This window comes from Dicentrarchus labrax, unplaced genomic scaffold, assembly GCF_905237075.1.
Source record: "Dicentrarchus labrax unplaced genomic scaffold, dlabrax2021, whole genome shotgun sequence".
Classification (NCBI taxonomy): Eukaryota; Metazoa; Chordata; class Actinopteri; family Moronidae; genus Dicentrarchus; species Dicentrarchus labrax.
This window is the reverse complement of record NW_026136706.1, coordinates 27,481,019-27,500,219: the sequence shown is the minus strand read 5'-3', so window position 1 is coordinate 27,500,219 and position 19,201 is coordinate 27,481,019. Positions and strand designations below refer to the sequence as shown.

At 40.1% G+C, this 19,201-nt stretch overlaps 1 protein-coding gene across 7 annotated transcripts in view; it reads left to right on the top strand.

The window, feature by feature from the left end:
* Positions 1 to 19,201, top strand: part of lrch1 (leucine-rich repeats and calponin homology (CH) domain containing 1) — a 137,368-nt gene that overhangs the window by 58,284 nt on the left and 59,883 nt on the right. For all 7 annotated transcript variants that reach the window (XM_051403238.1, XM_051403234.1, XM_051403235.1 and 4 more), the window contains exons 4-8: positions 308 to 413; positions 9,928 to 10,064; positions 11,066 to 11,196; positions 15,639 to 15,726; positions 17,049 to 17,154. In XM_051403238.1, the coding sequence (XP_051259198.1) occupies positions 308 to 413; positions 9,928 to 10,064; positions 11,066 to 11,196; positions 15,639 to 15,726; positions 17,049 to 17,154 (568 nt within the window). The remainder of the gene's footprint in view (positions 1 to 307; positions 414 to 9,927; positions 10,065 to 11,065; positions 11,197 to 15,638; positions 15,727 to 17,048; positions 17,155 to 19,201) is intronic.

Genomic DNA, 19,201 nt, shown 5'->3' with positions numbered 1-19,201 from the left:
CACTAGCATCAGATGAAATGAATTAAATCTATGAATGTTTGAAAGCTACCAGCATATTGTCTTCTGCAAACATTCAAGTAATTCAATACTTGAACTCAGTGCTGTGTTGTCAGGGAGGGAAACTGCTGACTGCTGTTATTTAACACTGTTCTCTGTGTAGCCAGAGGTATTCAAGGAAGTGCTGGATTTAATTAGGCTCTCTTAAACTTCAATGTAATTTTTACTTGAATCATATTTTAATTTATAATGATATGCATCCAGACTCTTTGACAGCTGTGAACTTGTGTTGTTCTTTTGCCCTCTGCAGGACATCAGCTGCAATGAGATCACGGCTCTTCCTCGCCATATCGGCAGACTCAAAGCTTTGCGAGAATTAAATGTACGCCGAAACCTTCTCTGTGTCCTGCCAGAAGGTGAGTTTCTGTGTGTTAAATTTAGCCCAGATGAGACTTTTTGCCATTTCATGTCTGAAACAACATGTATTTTCCTGTCTGCCTGGGCAAATGTGGACAGCACAGACATGTTTTATTACGGCCTAAAGGTTGGTGCGATTTGGTTGGAAAACCTTTTTTCTACTTTGTGTGTGCAATTCAGATGAAGTTACCATTTACATGTTCTTTAGGTGGATTTATATCAAACAAGCCCTTATTATTTCAGTTTTTAGTTAATCCCACTTTACCTTTGTATCTTTCAGAAAAGGGTTGTGTACTTCTAGAAGGCCATTTTATTCATTCATTTCATGCTATGATTTTATTGTCCGTTATTGGAAAGTCAAGTGTGGCTAGCATCTGATTTGAAATTAAACACAGAAATAGAACAATCCTTTCTGTATAGGCGATGGGGAGGTGCATTTGAGGCAACAGAGTCATCTGTATGCACTGCCACAGCCACACCCATCCGAGTCCCCAAAATATCCTTAACCCTCAGTATGACCGAAGAACAACCTCCAATCCCCAAAGGTCTGAAATAAGTCAGTAAGATCAGTGACAGCCACAACGCTCTGGAACTCATCTGGAGAGACACCACCCAGTCTGACTGACCGACTGCTGGTTGGCTCAAGCTAGAGACAGACAGGCTTGTGACGGAAGAATTGCCAGTTAAAGTCACCAGACCAGCTGGAAAAAGTAGGCATTGAAAATTGTATGAAATATTCTCTCTGGTGTTAGTATGTGATACCAAGGCCTGTTGAGGATCGAACATAATGAGAATTATAAGAATATAGCAATTATATAAACTGGACACCCCAGGGCTTCTAATTTGAAATAGATACAGGAAGTTAGTTTGTGTTAACAGCGTAACGCAGTTACATTAGCACGGCAAACGGGAGCGGATGAAAACAAGGCTTCATACTTCTGCTATGTTTCCGCCTGTGCTGAAAGACAATAGCAGGTTAGCTACCTCGCTAACACAGCAAACAGATGTGATAAGCATGAGTGATGTCAGGGTTTTCAGGGACAGGCTTGTATCAGTTATTTTGAGAGATGATGCGGTTATTGTCTATAAACTCTCCTGCAATGTATTTCACAAACTAGCTTTTTCTAACATATGTGCTTACAGTATGGGCTCTACTTTCTGGTGTGACCAGCCAAAAAGACAAATAACATCTTTAATCTGAGAACCTACAATGTAAAGTTGAGAGTTTTTTTTTTTTTTCCTCTCTCAATGGGCTGAACCGTGGTGATAAACAGCAAGTATTTTCCAGAACCTCACTGCACCCTGATTATCTTTACCCGTTTCGACGTTTCACGTCTTTCTAGAGTTGTTTTTCTGAGAATGATTAATCACACTGCTGCGGCCTGAACCTCCTGATCTACACTGAGTAGAACAATTTCTAACTGAATGTTTGTTCTTTAACAATTAGATAAGCAGTCTTGGGTCACTCATATGCTGATTTGACCTCGTACTTCTTCTTTCCTGCTGACATTTGTGGCTTACAATACTCCAATGTCTGAAAGAATCCATTTTAAAGCAGATATGAAGCCTAAACACTGCACAGAAATTAAGCTGTCCTTGATGCCTGTAAAGAGGCAGGAGCATTAAAAGTGTTTCTTTTTTGTCACTCTTCCAACATGGTGGTGGGTCTATGATAAACATGGAGTCAGGTCTGTTGCTATTTGATCTGAATGATGAATGACTGCAGACACTTTTCCGAATTATTCATCCAGCTTTGTCCCTGCATCTCAACTCGCGCAGTCTGTTTGGATTTATGCTGTATTTTCCTAACTCTGCATATGCTTGTCCCTCATTATTACAACCGTCTCCTGGATTGATTGATGAGCTTTGATCCTGCTCAGCAGCTTGATGCCACAGTGACAGGGAGGCTTGCACTGAGCAGACTGGACGGCAGCCTGACAAAGGGAGGGGTGTTGTTTTTGATTTAATCTGTCGAACTTGTGCAGACTTCATTGCCGCTTTGGAGAGCCCCTGAGATAAGACCACCGTGGCTGTTTTAGTGTTTTTTAAAGGTCGGCCAATCTTGGGGTGGCCGGAGTATAATGTTAGAGAGTTAAACTCAAATCTGAAGATCATGTCTGCAGACCTGATGGAAAAATACTCCTCAAAGCCAGAATCCTCACCATGGCAGCAAGATGCTTCAGTCACAACAATGGCAGCACAAAACTTACATTAATAACACAGAGCCGGTCACTCTTTATTACTAATTACTCTCCCTAAATGCAGCTTAATTAAGTTTTTATTTTTACAACCTTCAAATGAGGCTGCAAGAATCTTGTAATAGTTGAAAACATGCCCAGCTTCATTCCTCAGTCGTTTGATAAGCAGCTAATTATTGTTGTCCATTGTATACCTTCAGCATTCAGCTAACAGGACAAATACAGATGATCACAATATTTCAACTTCACTGACCCTGATATTATGTTTACAGCGTGACATTTACTGTGCAGGAAATGTTTGAAGGATAAAACATGGAGGAGACTCTAAATCTGCTTCAAATTAGATCTGGTATTTGTGTCACAACAGCCAGCTTAGATAAACAGAGATGTTTCTAAAAAGCCAGTGGTTATACTGTTCAGAAAACATAAGCAGTCCAGATGGTATGGTTATGTAGTAGTTTTTGAAATTAAAACTTTACTTAACCACATGAAGGCCAAGAGGTACATCCATAATTTATTTGTTGGTGCTGGGTAGCCATTATCTGCCCTGAAAGACAAAACTATACCTGCACACCGCTGACTCAGGTTGTTTGTTCTTAACGGATGTGACATGTCCAACTAACAATGAGTTGTCAAAGTTCTCTCAATGACACAATGTTTCTAGGGCTGCCCCTGACTAAAGGTGTTTCTAGTCAACTAGTAGTTGTTGAATAAAGCCAATAGTCGACTAGTTGTTGCACGTTTGTGATATTAATTTAATTATTTAAATAAATACATATATATAGAAAAAGCTGTGGAAGACTGAATATTAAGTTTATTTCAACACAGTGTAACGTCACACAAGTCACTTTGTTTAACTTCCAACTTTACTAAAACAAATACCGGCAGACTTATCAATATGATGGATGGCTTTATAACGTTAAAAGTTAGTTACAAATTAACTTGCTAAAAACTCACACTTTTCACGCCTCTCCTGTCGCAGCCTGTCTTCATCCCCAGAGAAAGGCTCTAGGGATGACGCCGTTGGTAGGTTTGCTCAGGTATGCTCTGTTAAGGCTTTGATGTTAGGCTGACTTGTCCTCGAGTGACACTAGCAAAATCAAATGTTCTGGTCCAGAATGAAATATCTAAACAATTACTGGATGGGTTGCCATGAAATTTGGTCCAGACATTCATGTTCCCCATCAGGATGAATTGTCATTTTGGTGATCCTCTGACTTTTCTTCTAGTGCCATCATCAGGTCAATATTTGAATTTGTCCAGTACTTCAGTTTCCAACCAAATAGAGTGCCAAAAATTCATTTTGTGTCGTTTTGACAGATCACTTTAAAATAAATGTAAACATTTTGCCTCAGTGGCCTTATAGCAGGAATGATCATGTTTTTGTACATAGTACAATATATTTTTATCCAGTTACCAGAGGAATGCTTTCTGGTGTTGGCCTTCTCTCCCTCCATCATGGCTGCTCAGCTGACATTATTACCGCCTACAAGGAGTTTTAATTATGAGACACTGTCAGTAAGAGTCTGTAATGATCACTTTGTCACAATTGATGGGCTCTTTTGTGACACATCGATGGCAGTCTGCTGGCTATGACTCCCTAAATGGTTTCTTCCCTCAAACCCACACATCAGTTTGTACTGTTTGTCTGCACGTATGTCTAAGGAGCTGAATGTTATAGGGATCAAGTAAACACACACACACACATCTACTCTAGCAAAGTAGATAATTGTTTCAGAGCGCCTGAAACAATCAGGAAGGAAAACATCAAAGGAGGCACACAGACACACAGAAAAGCAGCAACAACTAATAAACTAATCATGTTTGCACTATTTTTGGGTATCAGACTCCGCTTCTGCTGTAGCTGTAGTCAGCTTTGATTCAACACAATACCATTCTTAAGCCCGGCCCCTTTTTGCTCTGTGCTCCAGTAACAGTTGAACAAGCCTCAGTGTCCTTTCCTGTACGTAGTTATGCTATGTGCTAGGCTAATCTATGTTGAAAAGACAACCACATACTGAAGATGGTGAACGAATATACATATATATATGTCGCTTTATTTATATATATGTGTGTGTGTGTGTGTGTGTGTGTGTGTGTGTGTGTGTGTGTGTGTGTGTGTGTGTGTGTGTGTGTGTGTGTGTGTGTGTGTATATGTAGGTAAAAATAAACCTGCACACCGCTGACTCAGGTTGTTTATTCTTAATGGATGTGACATGTCCAACTAACAATGAGTTGTCAAAGTTCTCTCAATGACACAATGTTTCTAGGGCTGCCCCTGACTAAAGGTGTTTCTAGTCAACTAGTAGTTGTTGAATAAAGCCAATAGTCGACTAGTTGTTGCACGTTTGTAATATTAATTTAATTATTTAAATATATATAGAGAAAGCTGTGGTAGACTGAATATTTGGTTTATTTCAACACAGTGTAACAACACACAAGTCATTTTGTTTAACTTCCAACTTTACTAAAACAAATACTGGTGGACTTATCAATATGATGGATGACATTATAACTAACAATTACACAGACAGACACACAAAAAAAACTCTTAGGGCCCCCTGGTAGTCACATGGCTCCATAATATAACTGGTAAAAATACAAGAATTTCATGTAAAATATCACTACTTTTCTTCAAAATGAAATGCTGACATTACTGAATGCATGGTTTTATACTATAATGGCAGTGAGATTAAAAAATTTGGTTTTAATGGATATCAATGAGGCATTTTTAGCCACAAAGGTATCCAGAGGGAGTATCTGGCACCACATAAAAAATACTAATGCAATCAAATCAATTTTGTAGCTAATCTTTGAAATATCCAAGACTCTTATCACAACAAAAGCCCCATCCCCTTACTATGTTTTTTTGGTAATAAATAATTCATAATTCAAATAAATAAACTGGCAATTCAATGGTTAAAATCCTGAAAATGATTTAGTGAGATTTATGAAAAAAAAAAGCTGAAAAAACATATTGATGTATGATGATTTAATAGCTACGGAGCCCCTAAAATCCCCAAAAGGATTTTATTTTATTTTTTTATCTTGTGCGCACATGTAAATTTTATATATATATAATATAATATATATTATATATCAGCTGCGTGCATCTGAAGCCGTTAAAGATGCATATGAATTTATAGTAAATTATCTATACATGCACACAAGATAAATAAATTGTTGGCATGTATACAAGATAAAAAAGATTTCCTTTTGGGGACTTTAGGGGCTCAGTGTTGGATGTGTTAATTTTTGCCACGAAGGTGTCTAGAGGGTGAAAAATGCTTCAAAAGAGTATAAAAGAAAAATTTTGCTAAAAAGAAAAGTTCTTGCAAAAAATCATGGCACAAGCTGTAACACAGCGAAAATGATCACCAAATCAAAAAAAAAAAAAAAGTTGAGAAAAATTTACTAAAAAGCCAGAGGAGGGTATAAGGGTTAAGTTCTGGCTATATATTCATATACAGTGGGTACGGAAAGTATTCAGACCCCTTTAAATCTTTCACTTTGTTTCATTGCAGCCATTTGCTAAAATCAAAAAAGTTGATTAATTTTATTTCTCATTAATGTACACTCAGCACCCCATCTTGACAGAAAAAAACAAATGTAGAAATTTTTGCAAATTTATTAAAAAAGAAAAACTGAAATATCACATGGTCATAAGTATTCAGACCCTTTGCTCAGTATTGAGTAGAAGCACCCTTTTGAGCTACTACAGCCACGAGTCTTCTTGGGAATGATGCAACAAGTTTTTCACACCTGGATTTGGGGATCCTCTGCCATTCTTCCTTGCAGATCCTCTCCAGTTCTGTCAGGTTGGATGGTGAACGTTGGTGGACAGCCATTTTCAGATCTCTCCAGAGATGCTCAATTGGGTTTAGATCAGGCCTCTGGCTGGGCCAGTCAAGAATGGTCACAGAGTTGTTCCGAAGCCACTCCTTTGTTATTTTAGCTGTGTGCTTAGGGTCATTGTCTTGTTGGAAGGTGAACCTTCGGCCCAGTCTGAGGTCCTGAGCACTCTGGAAGAGGTTTTCTTCCAGGATATCTCTGTACTTGGCCGCATTCATCTTTCCTTCAATTGCAACCAGTCGTCCTGTCCCTGCAGCTGAAAAACATCCCCATAGCCTGATGCTGCCACCACCATGTTTCACTGTTGGGATTGTATTGGGCAGGTGATGAGCAGTGCCTGGTTTTCTCCACACATAACGCTTAGAATTAACGCCAAAAAGTTCAATCTTGGTCTCATCAGACCAGAGAATCTTATTTCTCATAGTCTGGGAGTCCTTCATGTGTTTTTGGCAAACTCTATGCGGGCTTTCATATGTCTTGCACTGAGGAGAGGCTTCCGTCGGGCCACTCTGCCATAAAGCCCCGACTGGTGCAGGGCTGCAGTGATAGTTGACTTTGTGGAACTTTCTCCCATCTCCCTACTGCATCTCTGGAGCTCAGCCACAGTGATCTTTGGGTTCTTCTTTACCTCTCTCACCAAGGCTCTTCTCCCATCTGAATACTTATGACCATGTGATATTTCAGTTTTTCTTTTTTAATAAATTTGCAAAAAATTCTACATTTCTGTTTTTTTCTGTCAAGATGGGGTGCTGAGTGTACATTAATGAGAAATAAAATGAACTTTTTTGATTTTAGCAAATGGCTGCAATGAAACAAATAGTGAAAATTTTAAAGGGGTCTGAATACTCTCCGTACCCACTGTATATGTGTACCATCATCATCACGCACTCAGTCAGTCTTGTTGAATCTTGTCTCACAATCATCACATTTGTTTTCTTCAGTATCAACACAGTCCAATGAGTAGTGTTTGTTTCCAGGGTTACAGAGCAGATAATAGCTAATGTGGCATGACTTGTCATGGTGCAAACTTCCCAAAAGGTGTTCAGTATAGGCTAAAATAAACAACCCACAGCTACTAACTGAATCCATGACATTTATATTCTACTTCTTGTCAGCATCCATCAAAGCATTATGTGAGTTGTAGTATCAAAATAATAATAAAATTTTAAATAGATAAAAAATGAATAACATAGGTGACCAAATACATTAGTATAATCTTTTTTTATGTTCTTTGGATGCATTTTTTGATCTTACAAAGGCTCAGAATGTCCCATCGACATGTTTCCCGGAACACAATCCACTAGTCATTCTGATATTTGCTATTTTTGGTATCTGTTTTGAAAAGACTTAGAGGAAAATACAAAAACAATTTGAAATGGCATGTTACATGTGATTACTCTGCTAAAAGCCTGTAAATAAAGGGAGTAAAAACCAAGCAGAGAGTGTTGAAATGGTTAATCAAACTGTGGTAAGGTGTTAAAATGTGTCAGTATTAAGTGTGTGTACTTAAGCGCTGAATCAGCTATACTTCAGAAAATCATATGTACTATATCATCAGTACTAATCAAGACAGTGATACATTTTTCACTAAAATGCTGCTGGCTGGGTGTCAGCAACCGTTCATCGGTGTTATCCATCTGAATTTGATCTTGTTCAGTGGGCACGTCCTTTTAAATAAAGCTGCTGAGAGCTTCAATTATAACTTTGAACCAGGAGAAGTCAGGGGTCAGTGCGCTGTAATTTTAGCTACCAACGTTTCTGTAGTAACTATGCCTGTCAGGAACTTTACTGTAATTTATTGTACTGCTGCACATTTTGCAGATTTTACACAGACACACAAACTGACTCGCACACACGGAGACAGTTATTTTATGATCTTTATGTGTAAAGATCACTTTTTGACAGCTATATCGAAATTTTAGATTTATTTTTAAATCAGATTTGAAGTTGTGCGTTGATTGAGCTGTATCTCCGGCTATTACTGTCTGATGTATGCTGGGGGGAGAGTTTGTACTTTTGGATGGAGCCAGGCTAGCAGTTTCCACCCGTTTCCAGTCTTCAGCTAAGTGGAGTAGCTGCCTGCTCCAGCCTAATTTTTAACGGACAATGAACCTTCTCAGTTGGGAATAAGTTTATTTCTCAAAATGTTTAACTGTTTGTTTGAAATGCGATCCCTTCTTCCTTTTGGGACTTTTTGTTTTTCCTGCTGTGCAGCCTGAGGCCACTGCTGAAGATGCACTTTGTGAGGAAGGAACAGTTTTCCAGGAAGTTCAAGTGTCCGTGTCATGGAATCTTTCAGATGTCTCTCTAGAATCACATGGTTAATGCCACTTGTGCTTGTGGTTAAGACATGTCAAACAAAAAGTTATATTGTCAGCTGATAGCATCCATTTTCAGTGTGGCTCATTTAGTGAAACCTCCTACTAACTTTTTCAACTTATCTGGTAGCTAGTGAGCAGCTGTGGCGCAGAGGCAGAGCGGGTCATCCCCTAATCGGAAGGTTGTTGGTTCGATCCCCAGCTACTGGTGCCACATGTCAAAGTCTCCTTGAGCAAGATACTGAACCCCGATGTGATGTATGAATGAGTTAGTTTCTGTTTGATGGACTTTGCCAAACTGAATGTGTGTGAAAGGGTGAATGTGTGTGTAAAAGCGCCTCGAGTGGTCGGAAAACTAGAAAGGCAGTATATACAGTATAGTACATTTACCAGACTTAAATCCCCTACAAAGTTTCAAGTTTCAATTAATGTTGATTGTGGCCACCCCTGTGGATTATTATTTACTATTGTGTAGCCTTCAGTACTTGGTCATCAATATACATGCAGACTGCATTAATCTTGAACATTAAAAATTCTGTTTTCTTGTTGAATTAGAATTAGAGCTCAGGGGCCACAGTTGAGCACAATTAAGGGAGGCATTTATTTCCAGGTGTTTTAGTTCTAATGAGGAATGAAGTTCACATGAAGAGAAACGGTGAGACTCTTTGTCTGCTAACAATTACAAACCTCTGAAAAAACCAAAAGCAGCATTGTTTTGTGTGATGGGAAATATGTCGGCTGTGTGTGTGTGTGTGTGTGTGTGTGTGTGTGTGTGTGTGTGTGTGTGTGTGTGTGTGTGTGTGTGTGTGTGTGTGTGTGTGTGTGTGTGTGTGGATTTAAAATCCCTTTTAAAACATTGGAGCCATAAAGCTACATATGTAGTAAGAGTTTAAGATTCTTGTAATTAATTGCTCCAACATGCGAGCAAGAGCCTCAACATGTGCTGTGAATGTCATGCTGTGGTTGTGGATACGTAATGTCAGTGTCTAGTCTTCAAATATTATACAACCTATACTTTTTCAAATGTAATTGCCCAAGAAAACATTTTTACATTTGGGCCAGTTAAGCCTCACAAGGAGGGATAACCAAATGTGTTTAACTAACAGATTTGTGTGTGTGTTTGTGCGTGTGTGTTCTTCCTGCAGACCTGGCTGAACTTCCTCTGGTGAAGTTTGACTTCTCCTGTAACAAGGTGTCGACCATCCCAGTGTGTTACAGGAACATGAAACAGCTTCAGTCCCTCCAATTAGAAAACAACCCACTGCAGAGTCCACCTGCACAGGTAGCACACACACACACACACACACACACACACACACACACACACACACACACACTGACCTTATGTGACCTGCCCCTTTGCTTGTTTGCTCCATTTCCTGTTTTGTCTTATATAACGTCTGGTTGTTATTATAGTAAACACAAGTAAAATGTCTTCCTATGCTCTGGTGCTAAGTTATCAGTAGAATTTTGTTGTTTGTATGTATGCATGTATGTATGTATGCAAGTATGTATATACAGTATGTTTAATTGACAATATGGAGCAATTAGCTTACAATGATAAGCCCATGCCATAGATAACTGTGTAACAGTTGTTTGGATAAGGAAATATTGTACTGACACACATTTTGAATAGCCATTCAGATAGCTTATGTTATGGTAAATGGTAAATGGACTGTACTTGTATAGCGCCTTTCTAGTCTTCTGACCACTCAAAGCGCTTTTACACTACGTGCCACTGTCACCCTTTCACACACATGCACACAGTGATGGCAAAGTCCATCGAACAGAAACTAACTCATTCATACACATTCACAATTTGGGGTTCAGTATCTTGCTCAAGGATACTTCGACACGTGGCAGGAGGAGCCGGGGATCGAACCAACAACCTTCCGATTAGGGGACAACCCGCTCTGTCTCTGAGCCACAGCCGATGTGATGATATGATATGTTATCTTATGATATGATACTATATCCTGACAGTAGTACATGATAATCAAAAGTTTTACCCATAATATATATAATAGTATCATAGTGGGCAGTTTGCTATACCTGATAAGATTTCAATTATACACTGCATAATATTTTTATAGAGAGCTGATATCAAACTGTGTGTACCATCGTCTCAGAGACTGAAGGACCAAAGACACTCTGGGAATGTTAAGCACCAGCTGCAATAACTAAGAGTTGAGTGACTCAGCAGTCAGGTTGGTGTCTGTGTGACCGCAGGTCAAGATGATAGAAGAAGAGAAACTTCATTTGAATCTTTATTTTCCCTTTCAGATCTGTATAAAGGGTAAAGTTCACATATTCAAGTATCTGAGCATCGAGGCGTGTCGCAGTGAGAAGATGCCCGACTCTCTCTACCTGCCCGTCATGGAGAGACTCAGCCTATCGCGACCCACCACCGGCAGGTCAGTTACTGTAGCAATTCAAATATCACTCTACACTAGTGCTGTAGTGTCGTCTGTTTTTATACAGGTATCACAGCAGTTGTTTTACCACAACCTTAATGGGAACACTGTAGAATTCAATTCTGGCACATAGAAGACCAATTGCTTCATGATTCATTGAGCCTTCTGGCAAATGAAACATGAGCACCATTTCAATTTCCCAGTCAGCACAGGCAGAGAACAAACACACACTAAATTGATTTCAGTTATTTTTATACGGTGTTGATGAGCAAATCTTTCCAAACAATTCATAGACAATTGACCCACCACTTTTTGCTCTGTGCTCCAATTACTGTTAAGCGAGCCTTGGTCAGAACCTTGATCAAGATCCTCCTTTCCTGTAATTGCTATTTTTGCTGTATGCTAGGCTAATCTATGTTGAAAAGACAACTACATTTTGAAGATAAGCTAACCAGCTGCTGTTTATAAGGAGTTCGGTCTGCTCTATTTGAAAAGTGTCCTGAGATAACTTCTGTTATGAATTGGCGCTCCGTGTTCAACAGGCAGTCTTCTAATCTAACTCTGGGCAAGAAAGAGAAGAAACATATTTCCAAAAATGTCAAACAATTCCCATGGTGCATTTCAGAAACCAAAATAGATGATGCAGGAATACCTTACTTTTCCGCTTCAGAATGACCACGCCCCAAAACGCTTTACGGTCAAAGGGTTAGGTAATCAAAGCTGATGCGTTGCATAATAAGCTCACCTGCCTTCTAATAATGAAAACTTCTTGTAAACAACATAAAATAACGTAGGAGGTGGAGATTAAAACCAACCTGTTTTATTCTTCTCTCAGCTCATAGTAAAACAGCGCTTAATAAAAAAGTGATATAATCAGTTTGCAGTATCAACCGAAACAGTGACAGATGTCCGAAATATGAGATTCAATAAGGTAGTCGTATATGTCAGGTCCGTCCACTCTGATGGAGGTAGACTGAAAGGAGTAGGACACACAGACTGACATAACATAATTGTCTGACTGGCCATAGGATTCTGGCACCTAATAGCTAAAAAGCAATAGAGTATTCTATTTTATGCTATTAAATTGACAACAACTTCAGAATTTCCCATCAGTCAAATTAGAGGGACTGCTTTCTTCTAAAAGAGAGTGGGGCATGATGCAAGGTCAAAGTACCTTGATGGGCTGCTCTAATCTATCCAAGAAAATAAAGAAATATCTGAATCATGGAGTGTTATATTTATTCCAGAAAATGTGGTGTGATGATCACTGCCTTTTAGCTGTGACCAGTTCACTTCAGCAATGTAACAGGAGATGGTGTCCAAAGCCAACGTAATAAACCTGCCAGCCTTGCCTAACAAGCACACCAGCCACAGATGCTGACACAGTGTAAAATCAAAGCCACCATCAGTAGCAGTGGTGACATTATCATAGTAAAATATTCTGCAATTTACCAGCATGTTATTTGCTTATAAATGCTCCTTATAAAGTTCCTTGTAGCTGGCCACCAGAAGCATGTTACATCACATCAAAGCCGTTTATTTGGTTTAAATGACATTATACTGTGTGGTGGGATGGTGTCTGTCTGTGTTTCTCAGACTGCAGCCAAATCCTCCATTAGTCAGCTGAAACTGATCCGTCCTCTGGCTCCCTGCTGGGTCACACTGACAGTCTGTCTGCCATCAGTGTTCACTGCAGAGCCACTGAGATATTATTTATGGTTACTGGAGGAATGTAGGAAGACATAAACAATGGAGGGAATGAGGAGTAAATAAATGCATCAAACTAAGAAATATCATATGAAAACAAATAGAGAATGGAGGAATGAAGGACTGTATCTGGCTAAAAGATCACAGGAAGAGATGGAGGAAAGTGGCTTTAAAGAAAAATGTAGGAGCATATACGTAGGAACAAAGGAACAGTTGTAGAAGTGTAAGAATGGAAGGAATACACAAACTGCATGGACAAGAATGAACTAAGAAATGAACGACTGAAGGGAACAAACAAAGGAGGAAAGTAAGTGGGAGTGGAGTAAGGGATCTGCAAAGTAAGTGAAGAGAAAAGTAAGAAAGAACAAGTGAGAGTGGTTAGAGCAGGGTGGGCCGTGGTGAAGGCAGAATCAGATCAGTTCAATCTTAAAACCGCATAAAAGGTTTGTGACTGTGTATCCATGGCTTGGCCCTGAATTTTGACGTATGGCCATGAAACAGGAAGTCATAACTTCAGTGTACTTTGTCCAGTCCCTCCCTAAAAACATCTACATACTAATATTCAGTCATAGTCATAGCGCCACCTACTGGAAATAGGAAGTAAGTCTCCTGTGGCCATCATCATCTGATTTACGTGAAATTTTCACAGTGTAGTCTACACATGATGCTGGTGCCCTGATACGTGTGGACCGAAAGGGGGCTTAACATTGCTGCTTGCAGCTTTAATCATTATTTACCTCCCATCAGCCTGTTTAGTGCTAATTAAAGTATGCTAGCACACCAAACTAATTATGGATGGTGAAAACGGTTCTAACCCCGGCTGGGGCAGTTTGCATGTCCTCCCTGTGTCTGCGTGCTGCAGTTTCCCCCACCATGGTAAATGGTAAATGGACCTGTACTTGTATAGCACCTTTCTAGTCTTCAGACCACTCAAAGCGCTTTTACACTACATGCCACATTCACCCTTTCACACACATTCACTCAGTGATGGCAAAGTCCATCAAACAGAAAATAACTCACTCACACATACACATTCACACACCGAGCATAGGGAGCAATTTGGGGTTCAAATTGCGGCATGGAGGAGGTGGACGACCTGCTCTACCTCTGAGCCACAGCCACTCACAGAAAAACATGTATGTTAGGTTAATTCTCCAGCCAGTGCCCTTGACCAGGGTACTGTCTGTGGCTGATGACCAGATGAACACAGACTAAGAAAGGCCTTTTGACTGAGGGGAAAACACAAGGAAAAGAGAAAACAAAGCTTTGTAAGAAAAGGGGAATGACGGAAGAAAGGAAGTACTGAAAGAAGAAGGAACAGGAATTGAGAGGATTAGAGGAAGAATGAGATGAAACAAACAATAAATAAAAATAGAGTGGAAAAGCTGAAGACCCTCTGTAGATCAGATGAAACTAGGCCTCAGCTCTCAGAGGATGTTGTGCTCTATAATGTCTGCCCACATAAAGCGCTGTCAACACGTGGGCAGGAAGAATGGTTCCTGTTCTCCTGAAGAAAACACACACACACATACATTCAACATATACTTCTATAACCTTTTTTCATGGACTTTCTCTCCTTCTCAGATTTTCTTCTCTTTCTCTTCCCTTCCCTCCCTTTCCCTTCTCTGTCTTTTTGCTTGTTTATCTTCTTACCGGCCCCTTTCTTTTTCTGTCTTTATTCGTCTTTCTTTTACTTTTGAAGCCTTTGTGTGTCTCTCGATTCTTTCCCGATCCTCATTTTTACCTCCTTATCCTCTTGGTCTCTTTCTCTCCTGTCCCCTGTTCCCTTCTTCCCATCACATTTTTTTCACTGTATTTTCTCTTAATTTCCTAATTTTCTCCTCTCTTACTCTAAAGCTGTCTGTTTATTTCTCTCCCTGTGTACTTTCTCTGTAAGTTTGGTAAGTTTGTTTCAGTAGTCTTTGTTTTACAGAACTTGTAAATTCTGAAAGATGAACGATATGGTGGAGTAAGGGTGTCTCTCCTGTCACTCCAGAGGATGCTGGGAACTGATTGATGCTATTTTTAAAACTCCACTGAGACAATAAAAGAAAACCACAAGAGAGAAACAGTGAAGCTCAGTTTACAGACTGTTTGTCTGCAGGTGGCAGGTCATGGGTCAGAGGTCACAGGGTTTTTTTATGGAGTTTATTATGAAGCAGCTCTGTCACTGTTGATCGAGTAGAAATTTATTCAAAATGCAGGAACCAATGATGCTGAGGGGAGGAGTGGGAATATTGTTCACAGTAGGTCCATTTAGTCCTGGCCTATGTGTGTGTGTGTGTGTGTGTGTGTGTGTGTGTGTGTGTGTGTGTGTAAGCAATTACAACTCACATTATTGTTCAGCTGCTCAGAGACTGCCATAGGGCTGCGTTCACACTGCAGCTGAAAGTTGCCCAAAAGTACTTTGATCTTGTCATTGACTGATAGTTGAAGTTGAACTAGTAGTAGGTTAGCGTTGGTGGATATGTGTGCATTTTTTCCCCCTTTTTTTCTAGTCTTTTCAGTACATGCCGGTTGATTCAGAAGGATGAGCTGTATCAGTCACACTGACAAATACTATGTGAACACAACAGTCAGAAATTACACAGCAGTGTGAACACAGCCTGTCAGAGAGAGAGGGGCATTAGAAAGAGAGACTACTCTCTCTCTCTTACTGTGGCTCACTTGCTCTCTAGCTCACACACGCACGGTGTGTGTGTGTCAGATGTGTGACCTGTGTTGTGTGCGTGCAGTGTGGAGGACATGGAGCAGCAGAAGAAGCAGGACAGCGACTCAGGAGTCGGCAGCGACAACGGAGACAAGAGACTGTCTGCTACTGAGGTATTGAGTGTGTGTGAGATTCTGTGTGTCTATGTCCTTTTGTGTAATTGTATCTATATGCTATGTTGTCTCACCTTTAGAAAACCTCTCCTTTGGTGTCTCTTTCGATCTCCAGGTGTTCAGCTCTCTTTTAACATCATTTTATTCTGTCATATGTACTACATCATTATATTTGTAATGTACATCATTATACTTAAAATCATTCGTTGGACACTGAAGATCCACCTTGTCAGTGACTAATTGTCAGTGCAGTGATATAACAGCTGATTATTTTTGTTAAATGGTAACAGAAAAGGCAGTAATAATCCTGAATGTGTCAGAAAAACCACGCTTAGTTCATTTATTTCAACACAGTTGTTCCAAACACGGAATAAATCGCTGCCATCTTGACTAAAACAAATACTGGCAGACTTATTAATTTGATATGATTAATCAGCTCGCTACAAACTCACTCCTCCCCTCTCCTGTCCCTTCCCAAACCGGCTGTGTCTAGTCCTGGTCGGAGCTGCTGTAAATCACCTGGCCTCTGAGGGTGTCAGAGGCTGTGTTTGGTCCCAGCCTCGTTCACTCGGAGGCTGATGAGCCTGTTTTCCCCTCTCCTCACTTTGGCCATGTGCTCATTCCAGCCCATGTTCCTCTCATTCTCCTGGCAGTCCTAAGCTCCGAGTGGTGTAAACAAACCTCCCCTGCTACTTTGAGCTTGCAGTCCAGGTACAGTCAGCTGATAGGACCACAAGCAGATTGGCAGCAGCTCGTACAGTTATGCAGTGCTGTGTTACAAGAGAAAAGGTTTGTGTTGCAACAGTCTCCTGATACTGATACAAAACGCAGGTCTCGTTTTACGTTTTTTTTTTTTCTGCAAATATCCAACTAATGAAAAGTGCTTCAACTAAGACTCTTCACGTCGACAGTTTACTCGACTACATTTGTTTCTCACTCAATAAAATTGTGTACATTTTACATGAGCAGTATCAATAAATATGATGTTAGAATGCTGTTTGGAGCTGCAGCTAATACTTTTTTTATTATTGATTAATCTGTCAATGATCTGATGAATGAATAATAATAATAAATAATAGTCTAAACTATATATGGCAGAAATTAAATGAAAAATGGCCATTGCAATTTCCTGGAGCCCAATGTAATGTCTTTTTGTGTCCGACCCAAATATTCAGTTTACAAGGATATCAAACAGAGGGACAGCAAATCCTCACACTGGAGAGGCTTGCACCGGAGAATGCTAATAGATGACTATAATGATGACTCAATTATTTTGGTTGTTGATCAGCTGATCAGTTTGTTGTTGTTGTTGTTTGTTGCAGCCATCAGATGAAGACAGCCTGAGTCTCAACGTGCCGATGAGTCACATCACGGAGGAGGAGGGAATCAGTAAAGACGACTCGAGTGAACACATCTGCTCCCTAACAGGTACACACACACAAACACACACACACACACAGCTGATGGTAGACAGGACGTGGTGGTTTTACAAAATAAATGTTTGATTATTTTCTCTCAAACAACTAGTTGATTAATCATCTCATAGGCAGTATATTAATACATCTGTCCTCACAGTGGAGCTGATTCATTATTTGTACTGAAGAATATTAGTAATATTTGATTATAGTAATATTGAGTAATATTACATATTCAGTTTAGGTTTGCTTGCTAGAACAGGAAATTTGAAGTAATACAGACTCTGTTTAACATCTATTGCAACATTTAACTATCAAATGTAAGGTCCAGTGTGTAGAATTTAGTGGGATCTAGCAATGTAATTATAGATTACAACACACTCTTCTCACAATCCCATTCACCATTTTCCCCCCAGGATAACAAAGTCATGACCCGCCTTATTCTACCTCTGATTGGCTAGTACTCGCTGCCTTCGTTGGTTAGGTTGGTTAGGTTTAGGCACGAGGAGTCAGATCGGTTAGTGTTAGAGAATGTCAGGGTAAGCTAGGTAAGAGGCAAAGTAGGGTGTGTCATGACTTCACCATCCTTGAAAAACAAACAAAAGTCACCTTCAGAGTATGAAAAACTACGGTGTCTACAGAACATATGAAAAACACCAAAGGCCCTATCTAGAGCCATGTTTGCGCCACAAAAATATCCACTCAAAAACAGCTCAGCCCAGCAACGTGCAGCTTGATTGGCATTCGCCAGAGAACACCAGAATTGGCAGGTCTGCCATTGGCACCCCGTTCTCTTCACAGATGAGAGCAGGTTCACACTGAGCACATGTGACAGATGTGAAAGAGTCTGGAGACGCTATGGTGAACATTATGTTAGGTGTTTCTATTAGGTACCAGGATGAAAATTCTCAAAGCCATTGTCAGACTTTACGCTGGTGCAGTGGGCCCTGGGTTCATCTTGGTGCAGGATAATGCCCGGCCTCATGTAGCCAGAGTGTGTAGGCACTTCCTGGATGACGAATGCATTGATGCCATTGACTGGCCCTCACGTTCCCCAGACCTGAATCCAATTGAGAACCTCTGGGATGTTGTGTATTGGTGCCTCCGACGCCGCCAAGTAGCACCACAGACTTTCCAGGAGCTCACTGATGGCCTGATCCAGGTCTGGGAGGAGATCCCCCAGGACACCCTACGCCGTCTCATCAGGAGCATGCCCAGATGTTTTCAGGAGTGCATACATGCATGTGGGGGGCATACACACTACTGAGTCACATTATAAGTTGCTGTGATAAAATTCATGCAGTTTGGATCAGCCTGTGATTTGAATTTTTTACTTTAATTTTCTGTGTAATTTGGATTCCTGCCCTCAGTTGGTTGGTGATTTTCGTTTCCATTGACCGTTGTTACATCATTTTTGTTCTAAATTACACAATGTTGTACAGTTAAGATTTTGAACTTGAATATTTTGTTCATCCAGATCCAATGTGTGATTCAAGTTAGGGCTGGGCGATATATCGATATAAAAAATATATCGATATATTTTAAAATGTGATATGGAATTAGACCATATCGCATATATCGATATAGTTCAAATTTGCGCTGTGATCCTTGCTCCAAGCAAGCTGCTGACCCGGAGCTCTCTGCACTGCTCCCACGCCCCCGCCACCACCCCTCCTCTGTCAATAACGTAATGTTTGTGTTTATACCCATAATTTAGACTGTAATGTTGTCAGACTGTTAGGTAAGCTAACAGCTGAGTAATTAACTGATGTTACAGGTAACTTAACGTGCTAACGTTACGTTAGCTAACGTTAGCTAGCTTTAACTTGTTAAGCTCGGCATGATTCATGTCAGCTAAACACGTTAATATTGAGTGTGGTTTTAGTCGGGATGGGTGCTTGTTCTGTTAACAGGCAGCAAATCTTTATCATACCATTAACGTTATGTTACTAACGTTACAGACACTTTTTGCTGAGTCAACCTAATGTACAGCTCAGTAATAGCGTTAACTTACGTTACGTTGTTATAACGTAATTGTACTTGCTTGTGTCATAACGGTA